At 37.7% G+C, this 18,292-nt stretch overlaps 1 protein-coding gene across 2 annotated transcripts; it reads right to left on the reverse strand.

The window, feature by feature from the left end:
• RGS18 (regulator of G protein signaling 18) lies at positions 1 to 18,004 on the reverse strand. Of its 2 annotated transcripts, XM_042461256.1 has the most exons (5): positions 17,630 to 18,004; positions 10,932 to 11,030; positions 8,561 to 8,622; positions 6,933 to 7,099; positions 1 to 1,307 (listed from the first exon to the last, which is right to left on the reverse strand). In XM_042461256.1, exons 1-5 carry the CDS (start codon positions 17,743 to 17,745, stop codon positions 1,050 to 1,052), a joined length of 702 nt encoding a protein of 233 aa, XP_042317190.1. In that variant the 5' UTR covers positions 17,746 to 18,004; the 3' UTR covers positions 1 to 1,049. The 2 variants fall into 2 exon arrangements, with proteins under 2 accessions (XP_042317190.1, XP_042317192.1); XM_042461258.1 differs by lacking the exons at positions 8,561 to 8,622; positions 17,630 to 18,004.
• Positions 18,005 to 18,292: the final 288 nt, after the last annotated feature.

Genomic DNA, 18,292 nt, shown 5'->3' on the forward strand with positions numbered 1-18,292 from the left:
ATCTGTTTAAGGACCCAATTGTTTATCTTTTTGACTGTCCATGTTATTCTTAGCACCCTTCTCCAGCACAACTTCTCAAATGAGTTGATTTTCTTTTTATTCACTTTCTTCACTGTCCGACTCTCATGTCCACATATGATGATTGGGAATACAATGGATTGGATGATTCTAACTTTAGTGCTCAGGTGTATATCTTTATTCTTCAGAAATAGGAAGGACAGCAATGAAAAAACTAGACAAGACTGTAGTCTTGTTATTTCTTGACTGCAGTCCCCATTCTGATCAATGTTTGATCCCAAGCATGGATCAAGGTATGGGACTCTTTTACACTGAATCAGACTATTGATCTATTTGGTCCAGTATATTTGTCAACAACAGTGCACTGGCACTGACACTTTTCCAGAGATACAAATAGGAAATTTCCCTGCCCTACATGAGAATGACAGGGAATGTCAGAGATTTAACCTGGGAGCATCTGCATGCAAAACTCATCCTTGCTTACTTAGAAGTAAAATACATTGAGTTCAAAGAGCTTTAATCCCAGGTGACTGATTTTAGGACTGTAGACATCTGTGGATTTGAGTATCCACAGATGGCCCCACCCCATTATTGCTAATGACGGTGTTTGCACATGGCCATGCCAATACAGTCACATGCATGTCACATGTATATTGACAATATGGAACTTGAAGTTCCACACTTTTTCTATCCATGGGGGTAGGGCTCTGGAACACATATTTCAAAAACATGTCTGAGGGTATAGCAGTATTTTAAAAACATGTATGAGTGTATAGCACATTCTTTATAACCAAAAGACCTTTGTTGCTAAATGGTGGCCAGATACATTATGTCCAGGTACAAGGTGGATCTGAGAATAAAAAAAATCTGTTTGCCATCCCTGCAGGGAAACTAAAGTTTCTGGATCTGCTTATGACCAAGTGACAGTAGACATAAGTCCATGGGAACTGCTGAAGCTAGAGTTACATAAGCCACCTGTGGTAAAGTTTCTGTATTGCAGCAGAGTCAAGGGGAGATTTTTTTAAAAAAAATTACATCCAGATGGAAAAGTCTGGTTGGGCATCTTTGAATTCATTGAAGGTAAATGACCGTGATCGCCTTCTAAGAGCAGAGCAGCCATGTGGTCGGCCATGGAGCATGTCTAAGTAAAGGTTGGACCTCAGGAAACGTGGATAACTGTCTTGCTCCATTAGGGCATATATTTTGTTCTGTGCAGCATCAAAGGTGTTGAGTATTGGATGTTTCATGCTCTCACTGGTACAAGCTTTGGTGTTAAAGTCAAGGTTGACCTAGGTAAAAAGTAAAGGGGAAAACAGCACTTGATAAAGCAAAGATATCTGATGGCATTTCCCAAGATTTACAAACAATGAGTAAGATGGCTTAACCAACTTATTGTCAATGTGATTTTTACAAATGAGATGAAATTTCTCCTCTCTTAATTCATTCAAAACATTATTCCCCTTATGAAAACAGGGATAACTTGGTAGAAATCTGGGATAGGGACAATTTGGCCATCATATTCAATTTAAGGTTGCTGCTCCTTTTGGTTAACATTATGAGCTGATCCAGAGTTTTTTCCTGGTCAAATTAAGGCCTTATAAATTGACCAAAGAATTTTTTTTAATCCACCCAATTTTTTAGGGCTTTCACTGCTCATTGCAGCACAATTTCTTCACAGCATCTAGGTAGCTGAACTTTCCAGAATTCCTTGGAAGAAAAATAAAATATCACTGGAAACGCTTTCCAGGATGTGTTTCTGGTAGGTAGCTGTGGTGAATGTCTCATACTACTTCTGAACAGTCACATTTTCCAGAATGCTTTGAGAACAATGAAATGTGACACAATTTAGTGTTGCTCCCGGATCATTTCATATTAGACCTGAACTCCTCTAAATCTTAATCCTGTCTTGAAAATTCAGAGAAATATCTTAGTACATAATCTTTCAGCAGGGTTTCATTTTGCACCCCCTCCAGCACCCAGTTAATGATAAAAAATAAAAAAAATAAAACAGTAATCTGATCAGGTTCCTTGGGATAGTATATGTAGTAAAAACACGATTAAACTTGTGTCTCAGGTATTTATCACCTTTCTCCTGTGCTGTGGAAGGGTTCACCAGATTTGCATCATTATTTAAACTTGCTTTAGCCAAAGGTTACAAATGTTCTCAGTAAATAATTGTAATTGGATTTGTAGATAATGTGCTGAGTAGATCATTGTAATGAGATGTAGGGATAATGTGTGTCCTCTGAAAAAGAATCCTTTTACCAAGTTCTAGATCCAGTAGTAAGAGAGGTAGTATTTTCTGGTGGCAACCACAGACTGAAGGAGTCATGTGGTGGTCAGTTATGGAAATGTTGTAAAAAATGGTTCCAGGGATGTTGCCCAAACCAAAGAGACATGTAGCTCATGATCAGAGACAGAGTTCTTCTGGTTTAATACAAGGATCCATTTAATTGATCAACATGTCTTCCACAGTGTCCAGACTAAGGAAGCCCATAAGTACAACATGAGGACAACAGCCCTCTCCCACTATTGTGCCCTGGCAGCTAATTTTTAATTTTATTTTTATTTCCCCCCTTTCATGCAATTTTGGAGTTCTGCCAATTCAATTTAAGTTTTTTTTAAAAGAAAAAACTTTATTTTTCTTCAAACATATGCATATCTTTCCAATAATGTATAGTACATTAGAATTTACTTAATAACATAAAACACTACCCCTAAAACACTACTTCCTCAATGTCTCTTGCAAGGTCATCCTTTCTTCCCAACCAAGTCTATTTAAATTTATTGTTCTTTTATGATATAATCCCATATATCTACAGTACTCACAAAGTTTTATACTCATGCAAAGTTTTATACTCATGCAAGATGCAAGGGATTTTTCTTCCCCCTCCATGTTCACCTTATTTCTCTCTCATCCTAATACTCTACCTATAATTTAAATCCATCTATTCTTGTACATCTCATTTATTGGAAGCCATTCTTTCTCAATTATGTTCACATACTTCTGATTGAGACGAGCTGTCAAAATATCAATTTCTATCATTTCCGATTATTTTAGTACGCAATCATCTATTATGGGAAGTTCATTCTTTTTCCATTTTTTGTGCTACCAAAAGTCTTGCCGCCATAGCCATATAAAGTAAAATTCTTCAGTGTTTCCTTTCTACATGAAATGAGATCTTATTTAACATATTGAGTAGATAGATTTCTGGTCTCAATTCATAGTTTATTTTGAGTATCTTTTCAATCGTTATGTGTATCTTTTCCCAAAAGACCTTTAATTTTGGGCATCTCCACCACATATGGAACCATGTACCTCCCTTCCCTTGCCATTTCCAACATTCATTAGATGGCATTTGCTTGGTGTCAAATACCACCTATGCTCCATTTTAAAATAATTCTCCCTCAAGTCCAGTGCACTTGTACATTTTGTTCTATTTCTAGCATAACTTCAACTCTCTAGTCCAATCACTCAATCACAATCTGATGCCCATTTTATCATCTCATCTGATATCAAAGCATCTTCCTGTTCTCTTTTCCTTAGAAATTTATATAAATTCGATGTTCTTTTCCTTGGATCAAACAAAATTTTATCTATTACCAAAGTTTCATGTTCAAATTCTTCAATTTTTTTATTCATCCGAAATCTTGCTATTAATTGTAAATATAGAAACCAATGCATTTTGGGGTCAAGCTGATTCATTTATTTTTCTGATTTCATACTTATTTGGGTGGACTTGATCCAATATGTCTTTATAAGTAAGCCATTGATCAACCTTTTTTCATCTTCCAATGAATGCTTCTTGTGATGACACCCAAAGAGGTTTCCTTCTGTAAGTTTTCTTCTTAAAGTTCTCCCAGACTCTTAATAAAGCTTTTTTTTTTTAACAACGTGGTGCCAAAATTCACTATGGACAGATGTTTTCCCATACCAAATGTATGTGTGCCAACCAAATTGATTGTCGAATCTTTCCAAGTTCAATAATTTAGTTCTGCCTAGTACAATTCAGTTGGCAATCCAATTTAGTACACTTGCTTGATAATATAATTTTAAATCTGGGATACCTCCTCTCCCTCCTTCTTTTTGTCTTATCATAGTTTTCCAGTTTATCCTTGATTTCTTATTGTTCCAAATAAACTTCCTTAAACATGTTTGCCATTCTAGAATCGGTTTTTCGCTACTCAATATAGAAATACTTCAAAATAAAAATAGTGGACATCCTTCTCTGGTTCCTTTTTTGATGGCAAAAGTAATGGTTCTATTACCATTTACAATTAGTTGAGCCATTTGTTTTTAATATATTCTTATCGAGGACACAAAATTTGTCCTCATTTCCATCCATGTCAATATTTCTATCATGCAACTCCAGTTCACACTGTCAAAGGCCTTTTCAGCATCAACAAATATTAGTCCCAACTTTTTATCATTATGTCTTTCATAATATTCCAATACATCCAGAATTAATCTTATATTTCCTTCATCTGTCTAGAAGGGAGAAATCCTGCTTGAGCTTCATTTATATACTCTGCAATTACCCTTTTTAGTATTTCTGCCAAAATGGTTGCCATTATCTTATAATGGATACATTCAAAAAGAGACTCAAAACCGTTCTCTTTCGTCAAGCTTTTCCTCCTGAAGAATAAAGTTATTCATGCTGGCTGTTATCGATCCTCTGCCTTACCCTGGATATGTATGTGATATGTTATGAGCGAGTATTAATAGAGATTGTATTTTTGTACTGTTTTATATTTTATAACAATTTTGTAATGTTTTTTTAGTCTGTAACCCCACTTCGATCCAATGGGAGAGGTAGGGAAACATATATAAAAATTTATTATTATTATTATTATTATTGACAAACTTTTCATCTCTTTCTTCTTTTAATATCAGTATGATGTTAGCATTTTTCCATGTTTCATATCATTTAATGTTCTTTGTAATGGTATTTTTATCTCCTCATAAAATTTCATATAGTACCAGGCAATAAATCCATCTGGTCCTAAAGCTTTCTTTATTTTTAATCTCTTTTTTACCTCTTCTGTTTCATTAATAGTGTAAGCAGCACTCATTATTATATGATATTTCTCATTTATATGCTGAGTCTTTTGTATATCCAAATAATCTCTTATTGCTTGCAAATCTATATATTCCTTACTGTATAAGTTCAAATAAAACTTTGAGAAAGCCTTTTTGATCTCCTCTTGTTGTTATACAATTTTAAATTATATAATTAATATCCAATTGCTCCTACTTCTTCACCGCCTGCTTCTTCTTCACCCTTTGATTTTTCACTTTCGGATTCCAGGGTCTCATGCACCAACTCCTCCTCCTCTCCTCCTCCTCTTCCTCCTCCTTCATTTTAGTACTTGTCCGTTGCTTCTTTCCTCCTTTCAGCTCTTGTTTTCATTCTTTCCCGTCCTTGCAAGTCCCTTTCTTTGTCTGATCTCAGTTTCCTTGGGAAATCTTTTGCTTTTTGTATAGAGTTGATTGGAATAATGAGAAGAAGGGTAAACAGGAGGAGAAGAGGAGACATTGACACCACATGATTGCCAATATTGCAGCTGCCCCAGCAGCAATATTTTACACATTGGAACTTGCCCTATTTACAGTTTTTCCCATCAATGAAAAGGGATGCTCTAACCACACTTTGGAGACACAGCAGCTGTGAGTCAGAGGTGGCATCATGCAATAAGTATTGCCAAAGACACTTTTTCCAGTTGTAACTATGGATTAAAAGCCACATGTAGTAATCTCCTTAGCCTAACATATTGGCTGTCTATGGAGAAATACAGGTGGCATGTTGCTATGTCTTGGAGAGATGTACCCAAGTGTTACCCCACCAAAATCTGCCTTCAAAGTTATGCATTCCTCCCAGCAGAACTATTTTCTTTTTGCTGGAGAGTGTAGGAGATCAGTGGAGCTGTGTCCAGCTATTTTCCTGTACTTGAAGTAATAGGCATCTGCCAGAACTTCCCAAGGATCTTCAGGAGGTCCCTGTTCCATGTCCAGCTAGAAAATAGCTGCACTTATAACTGTTGATCCCTTTGAGTACCAACAACAAGGAAATGGCTGTATTGGGAGGGCTACATCACTTTACAGGGGTTTATGTTTTGGGGGAGGGATTTAATCTCTGAGCACTCAGTAAAGAATTCAATTCTTTGGGATGACCTAAAAGTATATTACAATAGCATAAATTAGACTTACACTATTGTAACTCACTAACAAGATGCCAGCAATTAATTATTCCATAAGAACCAGAAAACAGTTTGTAAATATACCGGCCCTGGCTCCACAGTTTACGCATAGCCTATCTGACACAACGATGGCCATTTTGTTGGTAGAAAGTGGATGAAAACCTGGATCAATATATCAAGTGTGTGATATATCACTAATATTTCATCTTTAATACTGCCTTTTGGAACAAATCTGCAATCAGTCTTTTTTTTAGCTGCTTAAAGCTTTATGATTATTATTTTTTTACTCTGAAGGTATTATGATTTTTTACTCTATTTAAACTGGTGGTTTGTTTTATTCATTGGGTTCATTCTCTGAAATCTTGCCAATGTAATAGTAATAGGTTGAACGTCATAGCAATTGCACCTGAATTATTGTTTTAGCAAACAGATGGAGTAATCCTACCTACTAGCATCAAATATAGGCAGATATTGTTCTCAGACAGATAAATTACAATTTCTCTTTCATTTTGATGCTGCTGGTGGAGCTTGTGCTACAATTTTCCTGACATGTTTTCAAAGGTTGGGCATTAAGTTCAAGGCGAACATTAGTATGCATGTTTACTCAGAAGTAAATGCCACTGTATTTAAGGAGATAACGTCTTAGTAAGTTTGATGACTTTCTCTTCACAAACCAATAGAAAACATATTTTGTAATAGGATCATGTTCACTGTACCTCTTTTGGAGCTTCCTTTTCAATAAATGTTTCATAAATAGTCTTTGCTTTGAGTGGAAGTTGAGAATCATCTTTACATTTCTTGTAATCTTCACATGCCATCCAAAACTCAATGTTCTCTTCACTAAACTCACTTCTTAGGAATCTTGTGAATACATCGACTCCAGCTACAAATGAAAAACAAGAAAACTAGCCTGCATTGTTAGATATATACAAGTTTTCATAGATAATAAAACATAATTGCATTTTTCCGACTGCAATTTTAACATAAACATCTGTTTTCCAATTTTCTTTCAGCAACATCAGATCACTGCAGTCCTTCATAAGCTATGCTTTTAGTTATATTTGTGCAGCCAATGATACCGTTTACATGGCTTAAAGGAGATGAGGAAGCTTAGTCCATAACTTTCAGAAGTGGCTTTTCATTTTGAACAGCCATCCAAAAGTTTTGAGAGAAAAGTGGGAAATAAATGCATCAAACAAACAAACATTGCAGGGAAAAGCTGAAAAAATTGCCTCTGCCTTTCAGGAAAATATTATATGTTTAGCATCCTTTCCAAACATCTCCTTTAGTTGTTAAGGCTATGAGTATATCTGAGCTGTATCAGTTTTGCGTATATTCCTAAGTGTGTTCCATTCTGTTTCTTAACCGATCTGCAACTTTTTTTTTTAAATCCACATTGAAACTTGTCTTTAAATACATCTTTACACACATGCCTTCTTATCATATCTGCATTTCTATTGTATTTCCCCTTGATGTTTTCATTTTGTGCATTACTATATATCATAAAATATATATTTTTAATGCACTTTTACACATGTGTTGAGGTGAGGATTGCACTGCAAAATGTGGAGAACTGTGAAATTCAAATGGTAACTGGTGTTCCAGAGCCAGCATGATTTGAGTGTTTGACTATAACTGTGGAGACCAAGGTTCAATTCCCAGTTCAGTCATAAAACCCACTGGGTAAGTCACATGCTCTCAGCTTCAGGGGAAGCCAATGACAAACCTCTTCTGAACAAATTTTGCCAAGTACAGTAAAACACATGATAGGTTTGCCTTAGGATTTCCCTAAACTGGAAACAACTTGAAGGCACATAACAACAACAACTTGTGTTCCAGCCTTCAAATTGCTCTTGGAGTTGTGGATCCGGTCAGTTGACTTCATATTGTGGAGTGAACATAATCCTTGAGCATTTCTAGACTGTGCTGCACAGTGAACACTAACACTTGATAGAATTTTCAAGTAGTAACTCTAAAAAAACTAGCTCAAGCTTTGCATATCACTGATAATTCATTAAGCTCTGAGCCATATCTAACAATTCCACTTTGTATTTGGGCAACATGGCTCACTGAATCGTTTTCTGGAAAAGTTCAGTCACTTCACAGTTTTTTCAGGTGTCATGATCAAAATTCAAAGCTATTTCCCACAGCAATCAATTTGTCATTGCAAGGCCCAGACTGAATAGAGTTCTTCACTTTTGCACATGGTCAATCCTCCACCCAAAAAGAATAATTATAATGAGTCATTTTGACATGAAAATGTTTTGAGTTTTCTTGCAAAATGAATGAAAGGACATAGAACTTCAGTGAAGCATAATTCCAGGAAGAAACACTCAATACTAACCTTTGTGTGAAATCAAATTATCAAAAGATTCACCCCACTTCTTTACCATGTCAGGAGATTCACTACAAATGACAGGGGGAAAAAAAAGAACAGTCATGTGTTTTGTGTGTATAGGTGAGCTATTTCTTAACACAGTTTACTTCCTATTGCTTACAATTTGTCATATTTCACAAGGTGCTAAAATAAATTGTTTTACAAAAAAGTAAAAAAGCTCTTTCCTTTAGCCTTCAAGAACAAATTGTCTAATTTTGTTGGCATTTTTTTCCTATTGAATTATACAAAGAGCCATCTCTGCTCCCTCATCCCTTCACTTCCAATATTCCAAAGACTGAAGTATTATCCCCTGCTTATTTTTTGTTGTGACCCCTGTCTTTTATGCAAAATTAAAGCATTCTGTGAAGTAAAGTTCGTAAGACAAAGGGGGCAGCTGTCTTTCTGAAACCGTGAAAACACAAAAGCTGGGAAGCTAAAATGACCTGTTTCTACAGAGATGTGGTTTCAAATAGAGCCTAAGTCTCGGTGACCACAGGCTATTTTTAACAGTGCACAGGAAGCTCTATGGTATATGGAAACAAAGATGCAAAAGCAATGGCCCAGTAACCATATTAACACATGTAGCCCATTGCTTTGTTTACAGACAAAGAACATTTTTCAAATGTCATGCTATTTCTGAAGGACTGGATGCTATTTTATTGGGGAGGAGGGGTCTTTTTTAAAAAATCAAATATGTCAAAGCATGAATTGAGTTTACTGAACTCTGGTTTTTTAGTTTGCCGAAAAGGCAAGTAGAAAAGGGTAAGGGTAAGGAGAAAAATCCCATTCCTTTGTTTGCTCTTTTAGGCAAGTTGTAAAATTAAGACTGAGAGAAATCATTCTGGGCTACAAGGAAATGGAGGGAAAATGCAGGCAATATGAGGTAATATGAAAAAGGTAGGCAGTTTGAAGAGGGGGAAAAAGCAGAGACACAGGAGGTGGAAGGAGTCTTAAGAGGTTGTTGTTGTTAACTGCCCCCAAGTCAGATTTGACCCATGATTAATTCAGTATTAGTGTTTTAATGATGGTATTTTGTATTATGTATCATTTTAATGATGTAATCCCACCTCGATCCATGGGAGAGGTGGGAAACATAAATAAACATTATTATTATTATTATTATTATTATTATTATTAATCTCCAAGATGCCCAGTCCTCCACAACTCTGCTTAGTTCCTGTACATTCACATCCCTTAACAGAGTCCATTCATTTAGCCTGTGACCTTCCTCTCTTTCTCTTCCTTCCAGCTTTTCTAGTACTATTGTTTTTCCCAGTGAGTCATGCCTTCTCATGATGTGTCTGAAGTACACCAGCCTAAATTTTGTCATCTTGGCTTCCAGGGAGATTTTTGGCTTGATTATTGCATGCCAAAACCCCTCTGAGATACAGGTGAGTTGTAACCATCACTGACGGTTCTTATCACACTGCCCTGTGCCCAGGCAATTGACAGCCCATATCCAACCTGTGAGTGTCCAGTTAATGGAGGGAAATATGAGGCAGCCTCAGAGCCAGAATACTCAGGGAGCCAGTATCGACCTGCCCGAGAAGACCTAGATTTCTGATCATCGGTTATGCTGGCTAGGAGTCCTAGGAGATGTAGTCCATCACCATTGACTGGGAGGGCTACATAATTCTCACCCATGATATAGGACTAGTCTATCTTTCAGATTATAAAATTTAATATCCTTACAAGAATAATTTTGGGTGAACAATTTTGGGGTGGTGGAAATCTTCAAAATCCATATCTCTTTTGCTCTAACTTTTCAGATTGTTTCAGTTTGTCTGTGCCCCACAATTGGCAACTGCTTAGACATGACTTTCCTCTCATTTTGTCCTTCACCTTAACAATAGTAATGCCACCATGTAGTCTATAAAGTTTGGCCCATTTCAGGATATAACTGAAGGTATGCAAAGAAATGTATCCTTCCCATCATGTACATAACCATAAGTCTGTCTTGCTGAAAGTAGCAATTTTGTAGCAGATTTTTACCTTCTCAATCTGCAGGAAGGTGAGAGCTTTTTTCAGAGGGTAAACAGATCCTCTGAAAGCAGCCACAACTTTTTAATGCTAAAAACCATGTACTTCACACACACACACACACACACCCCTTTCTGTGCAAAATCATTGGCTCCTCCCCCCACACAAACCCCAGTGTTTTGAAGAAACAATTTTTGTTCATACTGAAAATTTAACAGCAATAGACTATTTTCTAAGACAGAGTATTGCAGTTTGTCAGAACTTCCTTTCCCAATGTGGATGTTAACACTGACAAGCATTCTACACATCACTATTTCCTGGCCATTGGCTTTTCCACTTTTTGTCCCACACTGCTCACCTTGAAGCTTTTGTCAATTTCTCAAATTTGTCCAGATTGACATCTGGGTGCAGTTCACACTTCTGCAAAAGACTCAGCCGGTTCCTTTTTTCCTGCGTCCTAAGAGACAGAGTTTAACCCACATAATATTACTATTGCAAAAGACTTGCAACGACTTCCATTTTGCCAGCATATAAAGGTCCCCGAAAAGCCAGTCATTTCCCTCTCACATGCTATTTCACTAATGTTGATGTTATTTCTCCCATGTTCGCTATAGAGAGTAATGAATTTCTCACTTACACCTTTGCATACATTTACATACTGAATCATCTGCAAAGGGTAAATGAAAGTCTTTTCATTTTGACACTCTTGTGCATTTAGTTTGCAGGCAAAAGGCAGGGAAAGCTAATCTTAGTAATCTCAAAGAGAGAAGGCCAAGGTCTTCTGATGCCATTTAAAAAATAAAATAAAAGGAAAAGGAAAATATGCCATGACTCCCAGCAATTGAATTTACTAAAAAGAAATCTCCTTCACTGTAGAGTAAAACAGAACTAGACATTCTAGAAAACATGTGCCTGAAATAAAAATGCTGGTCCTTCTCCTTCTCCCCCACCACATAACATCTACTAACAGAAAACACATCTTGTTCAGGGTTTTCTTGCCCCCCCCCCTCCCAACAATTCCTTTGACTACTATTTGGAGAGGTGGACAAAACTCAGAATAGAATGGCATCTTATCATTATTATATATAACTTTTAAAAGTTATATGTAACGAGGAGTACATAACATCTACAGAAAGCAGAGCTAGAGTCTTCAGCCATGATCGTATACCCACAAGAATAATTAGTCTATGTCCCATCTAATTACACAGATGGGACATTTCTCCAAACATCGCCTTAATAAAAGACTAATATAACTACCAGGTATATTACTTGAACATTACCAATCAGACCTATCTACATAACGTCAGTCTGGAAATTTCTAATTTACAAAACTCACTAAATCAATACTTGGAATTATATTTTAGGGGCCTTTAGAAAATATAAACAATTAATAAATAACAGCTTACTACACTTTTTAGTAGTCTTTGTAGTGAACATGAGTGCAAACATTACCACATTCTTGGGGTGTGTGGGTTCTGGTGTGACAGTATTACTTTTTGATGTGAATTTTGCTTATGACTAAATAACTAATTTGATGGGCCAATGTCAAAACAGAATGATTTCTATGACTACATCTTGATTTATTATCGACCATATTATCATTGTTTATGATAAATAATGATCATCTTTATCACCCCAAGAATTTAAATGCCCATTGCAAACAAGCTTGTAAAATGTGGGTAACTGTTAAATGGATTTGCAATTGGTTGACTGGCTGAAACCAAATGGTGCTCAACAATGGCTCCTTTTCATCCTGGAGAGAAGTGACCAGTGAGGTCCCACAGAGCTCTGTCCTGGGCCCAGTACTATTCAACATCTTTATCAATGACTTGGATGACAGAATTGGGGGCATACTTTTCAAATTTGCAGATGACACCAAATTAGGAGGAGTAGCTAATACTCCAGAGGACAGGACCAAAATTCAAGATGACCTGAATAGACTAGAAAACTGAGCCAAAGTTAACAAAATGAATTTCAACACGGAGAAATGTAAGATACTGCACTTAGGGCGGAAAAATGAAATGCACATATATAGGATGGGGGACACCTGGCTGAACAAGACTATGGAGCTTATCCCCGTTCTGTTCCCTTTCCACCCCCTTCCGTTCCACACCGGGCCCATTCCCCAGAGCCCATGCGATAAGCTCCTATGTGTGCAAGGGATCTAGGAGTCCAAGTAGACCACAAGTTGAACATGAGTCAACAGTGTGATGCGGCAGCTAAAAAGGCCAATGTGATTTTAGGCTGCATCAATAGAAGTACAATCCGCCCTCCCCATACATGGGGGATCCATTCTGGACACACACACACACACATGTGTATGGGGAAAAGAGCATATGCTCAAGCCCCACAGCAAATAATGGGGCATGTGCTCATGTCGGTGCATGGGGTGCATGGCGTGAGTATATGCCCCATTATTTCTGCCGGGGCTTGCCTTCCACATAAGCTCAAAGCCGTGGAAGGCAAGCCCGTCTATATGGAGGGCCAACTGTATAGTCTCTAGATCAAGGGAAATAATAGTGCCACTCTATTCTGTTTTGGGCATGCCCCACCTGGAATATTGTGTCCAGTTCTGGGCACCACAATTCAAAAAGGATGTTGAGAAACTGGAGCATGTCCAAAGGAGGGCAACTAAAATGGTGAAGGGTCTAGAACTGCCCTATGAGGGAACGACTTAGGGAGCTGGGTATGTTTAGCCTGGAGAAGAGAAGGTTAAGTGGTGATATTATAACCCTGTATAAATATCTGAAGGGATGTCATATTGAGGAGGGAGCAAGTTTGTTTTCTGCTGCTCCAGAGAATAGGACCCGGAACAATGGATGCAAACTACAGGAAAAGAGATTCCAACTCAACATTAGGAGGAACTTCCTGACAGTAAGGGCTGTTCAACAGTGGAACACACTCCCTTGGAGTGTAGTGGATTCTTCCTCCATGGAGGTCTTTAAACAGAGGCTGGATGGCCATCTGTTGGGTATGCTTTGATTGAGAGTTCCTGCATGGCAGGGGGTTGGATTGGATGACTCTTGTGGTCTCTTCCAACTCTATGATTCTATGATTCTGCTAGGAGGGGAAGGACGGAGGAATGGATAGGAACTGCTGAGATTCTATTTCATATTTCATTCATCCTAAAGAAGAACCTCTCACTGGAATATTTTCTTGCCAGGCCCATTTGCAACTGAAAACAGTCATTCTTCAGTCTTATTGTTATGATAAGATGTTGTGCTACTAGTTTAGCTTTGGGAAACATGGCCCTCCAGATATTGGTGGATCTCTACTCCCATAAGTCTTGGTCAGTATGGGCAATGGTAATCCAGTGGCAGAGAGCTGTAGTCCAAGAATAACTGAAGAGCTATACAATTCATATGCCTGAGTTCATATAGGCCTTAAACGGACCATTTCCGCAAACCTTGCTTTACCAGAATTGTAATTTACAGCTTTATTGCCTGAAAACTGTTAGTGTAATGCAATTAAACCCCTGTCCATGGTTTTCAGCTAGCAGGTGACAAATGTTTAAAACTCACTAAACCACTTTACAAAACTCACTAAACCAATTACACTACAAAATTGGGAACGTATTTCATTGAAAGATAACAAATATAAATAATAAAAACATGCAATCAGAACAGCAGGCCAGTCTGCTGCATCCCTGGTAACTGATACTGATGGCAGTCTTAACATTTTTCTTGGTTGAAAATGTGTTCCACTATGATCACATGGCACTTTGCCTTGAATCCTTCACATTGTACTGTTTGATGGGCCGATTTCATATCAGATCAAATTTTATCAGCATGTTTTGAATTATCATGTGTTGAATGGTCATATGAGAATTGTACATATCACCCAGACATTTGAACACTCATTAGTAATATTGTGCAAGGAACTGTTGTATATAGAGATACATATCCTTTTATTTCCAACTTAAGAAATAAAGGAAATGATGGCCTTGCTTATGCAGCTAAAACAACAAGTCACACAACTGGGAAGTATCAGCTGGCCTATGGTAACCCTGAGATGGTGGAGAAGAACAGAACTGCCTTTAAAAAATATCACAAATGGTGGTTGTCCATTTGGAACCTGAGCATAGTCAATGAGCACAGAATGCTAACCAACCACAGGCTAGCTAGGGAAATTCCAGTACATATGATTTGCACTGTTGGAATCCTGAAAAGGAAGATCTTCACATCCAGTGCAGCCATTTGTCTATTAGTATTTTGCTTCTACTTCAGGGGTGTGAAGCCTGTGGCCTCAAAATGTTGTAGGATCTCAACTCCCGTAAGCAAAGTCAACAGAGGAAAGACTAATGGCTGTGGAAAGTCATGTTCTAACAAAATTTAGAAGGCCATAAGCAGTATGAAAAGGGATAGTGTGAAAATGAGGGCATTCTCCCTGACAAAGGAATTCTGCTATTCACAATGAAAATTGTTTTCAGTTCCCAAACTTATAGCATTGCAGAGACTGAGACACTGAAACCATTCACAGTGAGAATTTTTCTATTTTCTGTGTTTGCATTCCCTTGGGAACTTTGCCTGTCTCTTTTCTTTAGATACATAAACTTTATTTCTAAATGCTCAACTGAAGCTTTTAGTCATTGAAATGCTAGTAATCTGAGGCCTGATGGAGGTAGGATTCTTATTTTTGCTGGGTTCAGTGCTGTCATTTTGTCTACCATCACAGCCTTAGAACTGTCACTGGAGATTTAGTGTGTATAAAATTTGCACATGGTTGATTTGCATAGAAAAATAGCATTTTCTGCCCAGGAATTAATATTGTTTTTGTTGAGAAAAATCCTGCATTCTGTGCAAGAAATGTTTTCCGGCAGAAAACAACCATGTGTGAATTTTGTGCAGAATAAGTCCTGAATAGCAAATAACCTTCAAAACTGTGTGGTTTCTGAAGACTTTCTCATACTCGAAAGAAAATGGCTGAAATTACTCATTGCTCCCTTCAAGAAGAAACTGAGGTCTAAAACACACTGCAGAAATAATCCAGTTTGAGACTGCTTTAAGTGCCTTGGCTCAATACTAGGAAATTTTGGGAATTGTAGTTTTGAGAGACATTTAGCCTACTTTGTCAGAGAGCTCTGGTGCCAAATAAACTGCAATTCCCAGGATTCCCTAGCACTGAGCCGTGGCAGTTAAAGCAATCTCAAATTGGATTGTTTCTGCAGTGTGTTTTAGATCCAAGTGAAGAATTACACTTCCAGTTCTTAGTGACACCTTTTCAGGCTATCGATAGTACTGGTACATCAATAAAAACTGCTACAACATAATAGTGCATTCGGCTTACACAGTTTGAAAAACTTAGCTAAGTGACCCAAGTGCCATGCAGGGGTTTCAAACTGTCTTGATAAAAAGGAAGCTAAATAACAGCAGCAGTAAAGACAAAAATATTTTGACTGAATTTAAAACATGTTCCCTGACACTGACTGTTAGATGAAAAATAAACATCATCACGATATATTATCCTGCATCTAAATCTTTTTAGGACATTCTATGACTGAACTAAAACAAACAAAGAGGGAAACTGGAGTTCTGAGACAAAAACTATGAGCACTTTGATATTCTTCCTTTTCAACTCAGGACAAAACATGTTTCTCTATTTAATAAAAGTGCAAGTACTAAGTATTTTTGTTCTGGCAACTATTGGCTCTAAGGCTTTGCATACTATGGAGTAGGAAAGAAATTAGACAAGATGACCTTAGCAGTTCTATGTATGTCCCACTGCTTTCCTACTCCTTTTCTTGACTTTCCATCTTCTTCTCAGCTCATTCTGTATGGCCACACTAACAGATAAGGCATTGCTCTCCTTTCTCTCTCGAGAAATGTAATTCCACAACCATGAAGCCACCACTAATATAGCACTCAGGCTGACTTTGTTTCTGGAGCAATAACCCAACCAGTAGACTATGGCTGCTGCCACACTGCAGATTAAAGCACTTTGGCACTCGTTTAACCGTCATAGTTCCATCCTGGGATTGTAATTTGTTGTGGCACCAGAGCTCCCTGACATAGTATGTTAAATATGTCACAAAAGTACAAATTTCAGAATTCCCTAGCATTTTGCCAAGGCAGTTAAGGGGTGTCAACATGTATTAATTCTGTAGTGTAGTTGCAGCCAGTAAGGAAGGAGAACAACTTGGCCAAGGGGCTCCTAGGATGGGCAGTAGGCCCCTTGATTAACACATGCACAATCAAGCCAATTCATGTTGTAGCTACACATGTGCAAATTGTGCTATAGTTTTCCAAAGCTATATACACTGTATACTTTCTGGTTGTAGCACAATTGGCACATATCTACCTGCTTTCTCCCCTAGGTTTATGTGTTTGCCACTAACAAGATGCCAGCCACCAAATGCTTGAGCAGTGCTAACAGCAAGGAGAAAGAGCACCAGATGTCCCTCATCTTGCTTCCTCTGGGCAGCCATTTCTTCCTCTGTTGTTGTTGTTGTTGTTGCTTTTTTTTCTTTCCCTTTTCATTCCATGCTAATATCAAACACTGTTCAGTAGAGTATGGTGCATTTAAACTCTGTTGATTTCAACAGGAAATAAGCATGCCTCACAGTAGACTATCTTGCAGTACCGTAAAAAACAGTTAATCTATGTCCACACTGACCCACCCATCCATAGTCATGTTTCTAGATCTAGCTATATATCTGACAAAGTTGGCCCCAAGCAGTGCAAATTTAGGCCTCAACAATATATTAGTTAGCCTTTATTTTACACCCACAACTGTGTCCCCCCCCCCCCCCACACACATAAAAACTCAAATATGCATTTTGGATCTCTCTCAGTGTTGTCAGGGAGCCAGTACTTAAAGAAACAAGTTCATGATCCATCCCTGTGGCTTATTACATGAAACAGAAGGTCAGTGAAGGCTCCTTTGAAATCATCCAGGCATCTCCATCTTTTTTGAGTCCCATCTCACAGGTTATTTGTGCTCTACATAGATGAGCATTGAAAATGCATGGTGACATCCCCAAAACTGTTCATATTTAGGAAAAAAAACAAACAAAAAAAGAATGACACACTTTAAAAAGCAATCACCATAGCCTCTTACCTGCTTTTTGTTTCTGTTTTTGCTCCTTCTTTATTAATAGATTTCACAATTTTACACAGAGACCTCATTTTTGAAGCGGTATTTAAAGTAGGGGATAAGAGCAACGAATTCTCCATTTTTTTTCTCTTCACAGCTCAGTCCGAAGCTACCTCGCTCTTCTCTTTCTTCAGTTGTATATACACCACCCCTTGAAGTCTAGTTTCTTCTGTGCAGTTTCTCATTCATTTTGAATCTTGATTTGGTATTGGTTAGACATCTATAGAGATTGTGGCAAGCAGGTTTCCCCCCTTTGGCTCATCTGGTGAGGCAAGTACTGTATGTTCAATATTTCAAGGAAGTATTCTTTCAGATGTCATTTCTGTTTAAGGCAAAACTAGCAAGAGGCCAATGTTTTGCAAGTCATCAAGATAAGCATAGACCTTCCCACAGAGGCAGCTTGTGGTTAGTGTATGGGGAACATGATCTTTTGTGAGGCACAGGATGACATTTGATATAATGTATTGAAAACAAAACAGCAACATGGAGTTACAGTGCTGGAAGAGAGAAATATTATAGGTTCTATTTGTTTATGTTCAAACTGAAGGGACCAGTGAGGACTATACATTCTTCACTTCAGCCACAGCTTCAAGTATTCTTTGACAATTTATGAGATTTACAAGAGAT

This window comes from Sceloporus undulatus, chromosome 4, assembly GCF_019175285.1.
Source record: "Sceloporus undulatus isolate JIND9_A2432 ecotype Alabama chromosome 4, SceUnd_v1.1, whole genome shotgun sequence".
In the NCBI taxonomy this organism is placed as follows: Eukaryota; Metazoa; Chordata; class Lepidosauria; order Squamata; family Phrynosomatidae; genus Sceloporus; species Sceloporus undulatus.

Coding starts and splice junctions, on each gene's coding strand:
- RGS18 (XM_042461256.1), bottom strand. CDS start 17,745: ATGGAGAATTCGTTGCTCTTATCCCCTACTTTAAATACCGCTTCAAAA. Junction 11,031..17,629: donor AAAACAGAAACAAAAAGCAG/GTAAGAGGCTAT, acceptor TCTGTCTCTTAG/GACGCAGGAAAAAAGGAACC. Junction 8,623..10,931: donor AAATTGACAAAAGCTTCAAG/GTGAGCAGTGTG, acceptor TGTCATTTGTAG/TGAATCTCCTGACATGGTAA.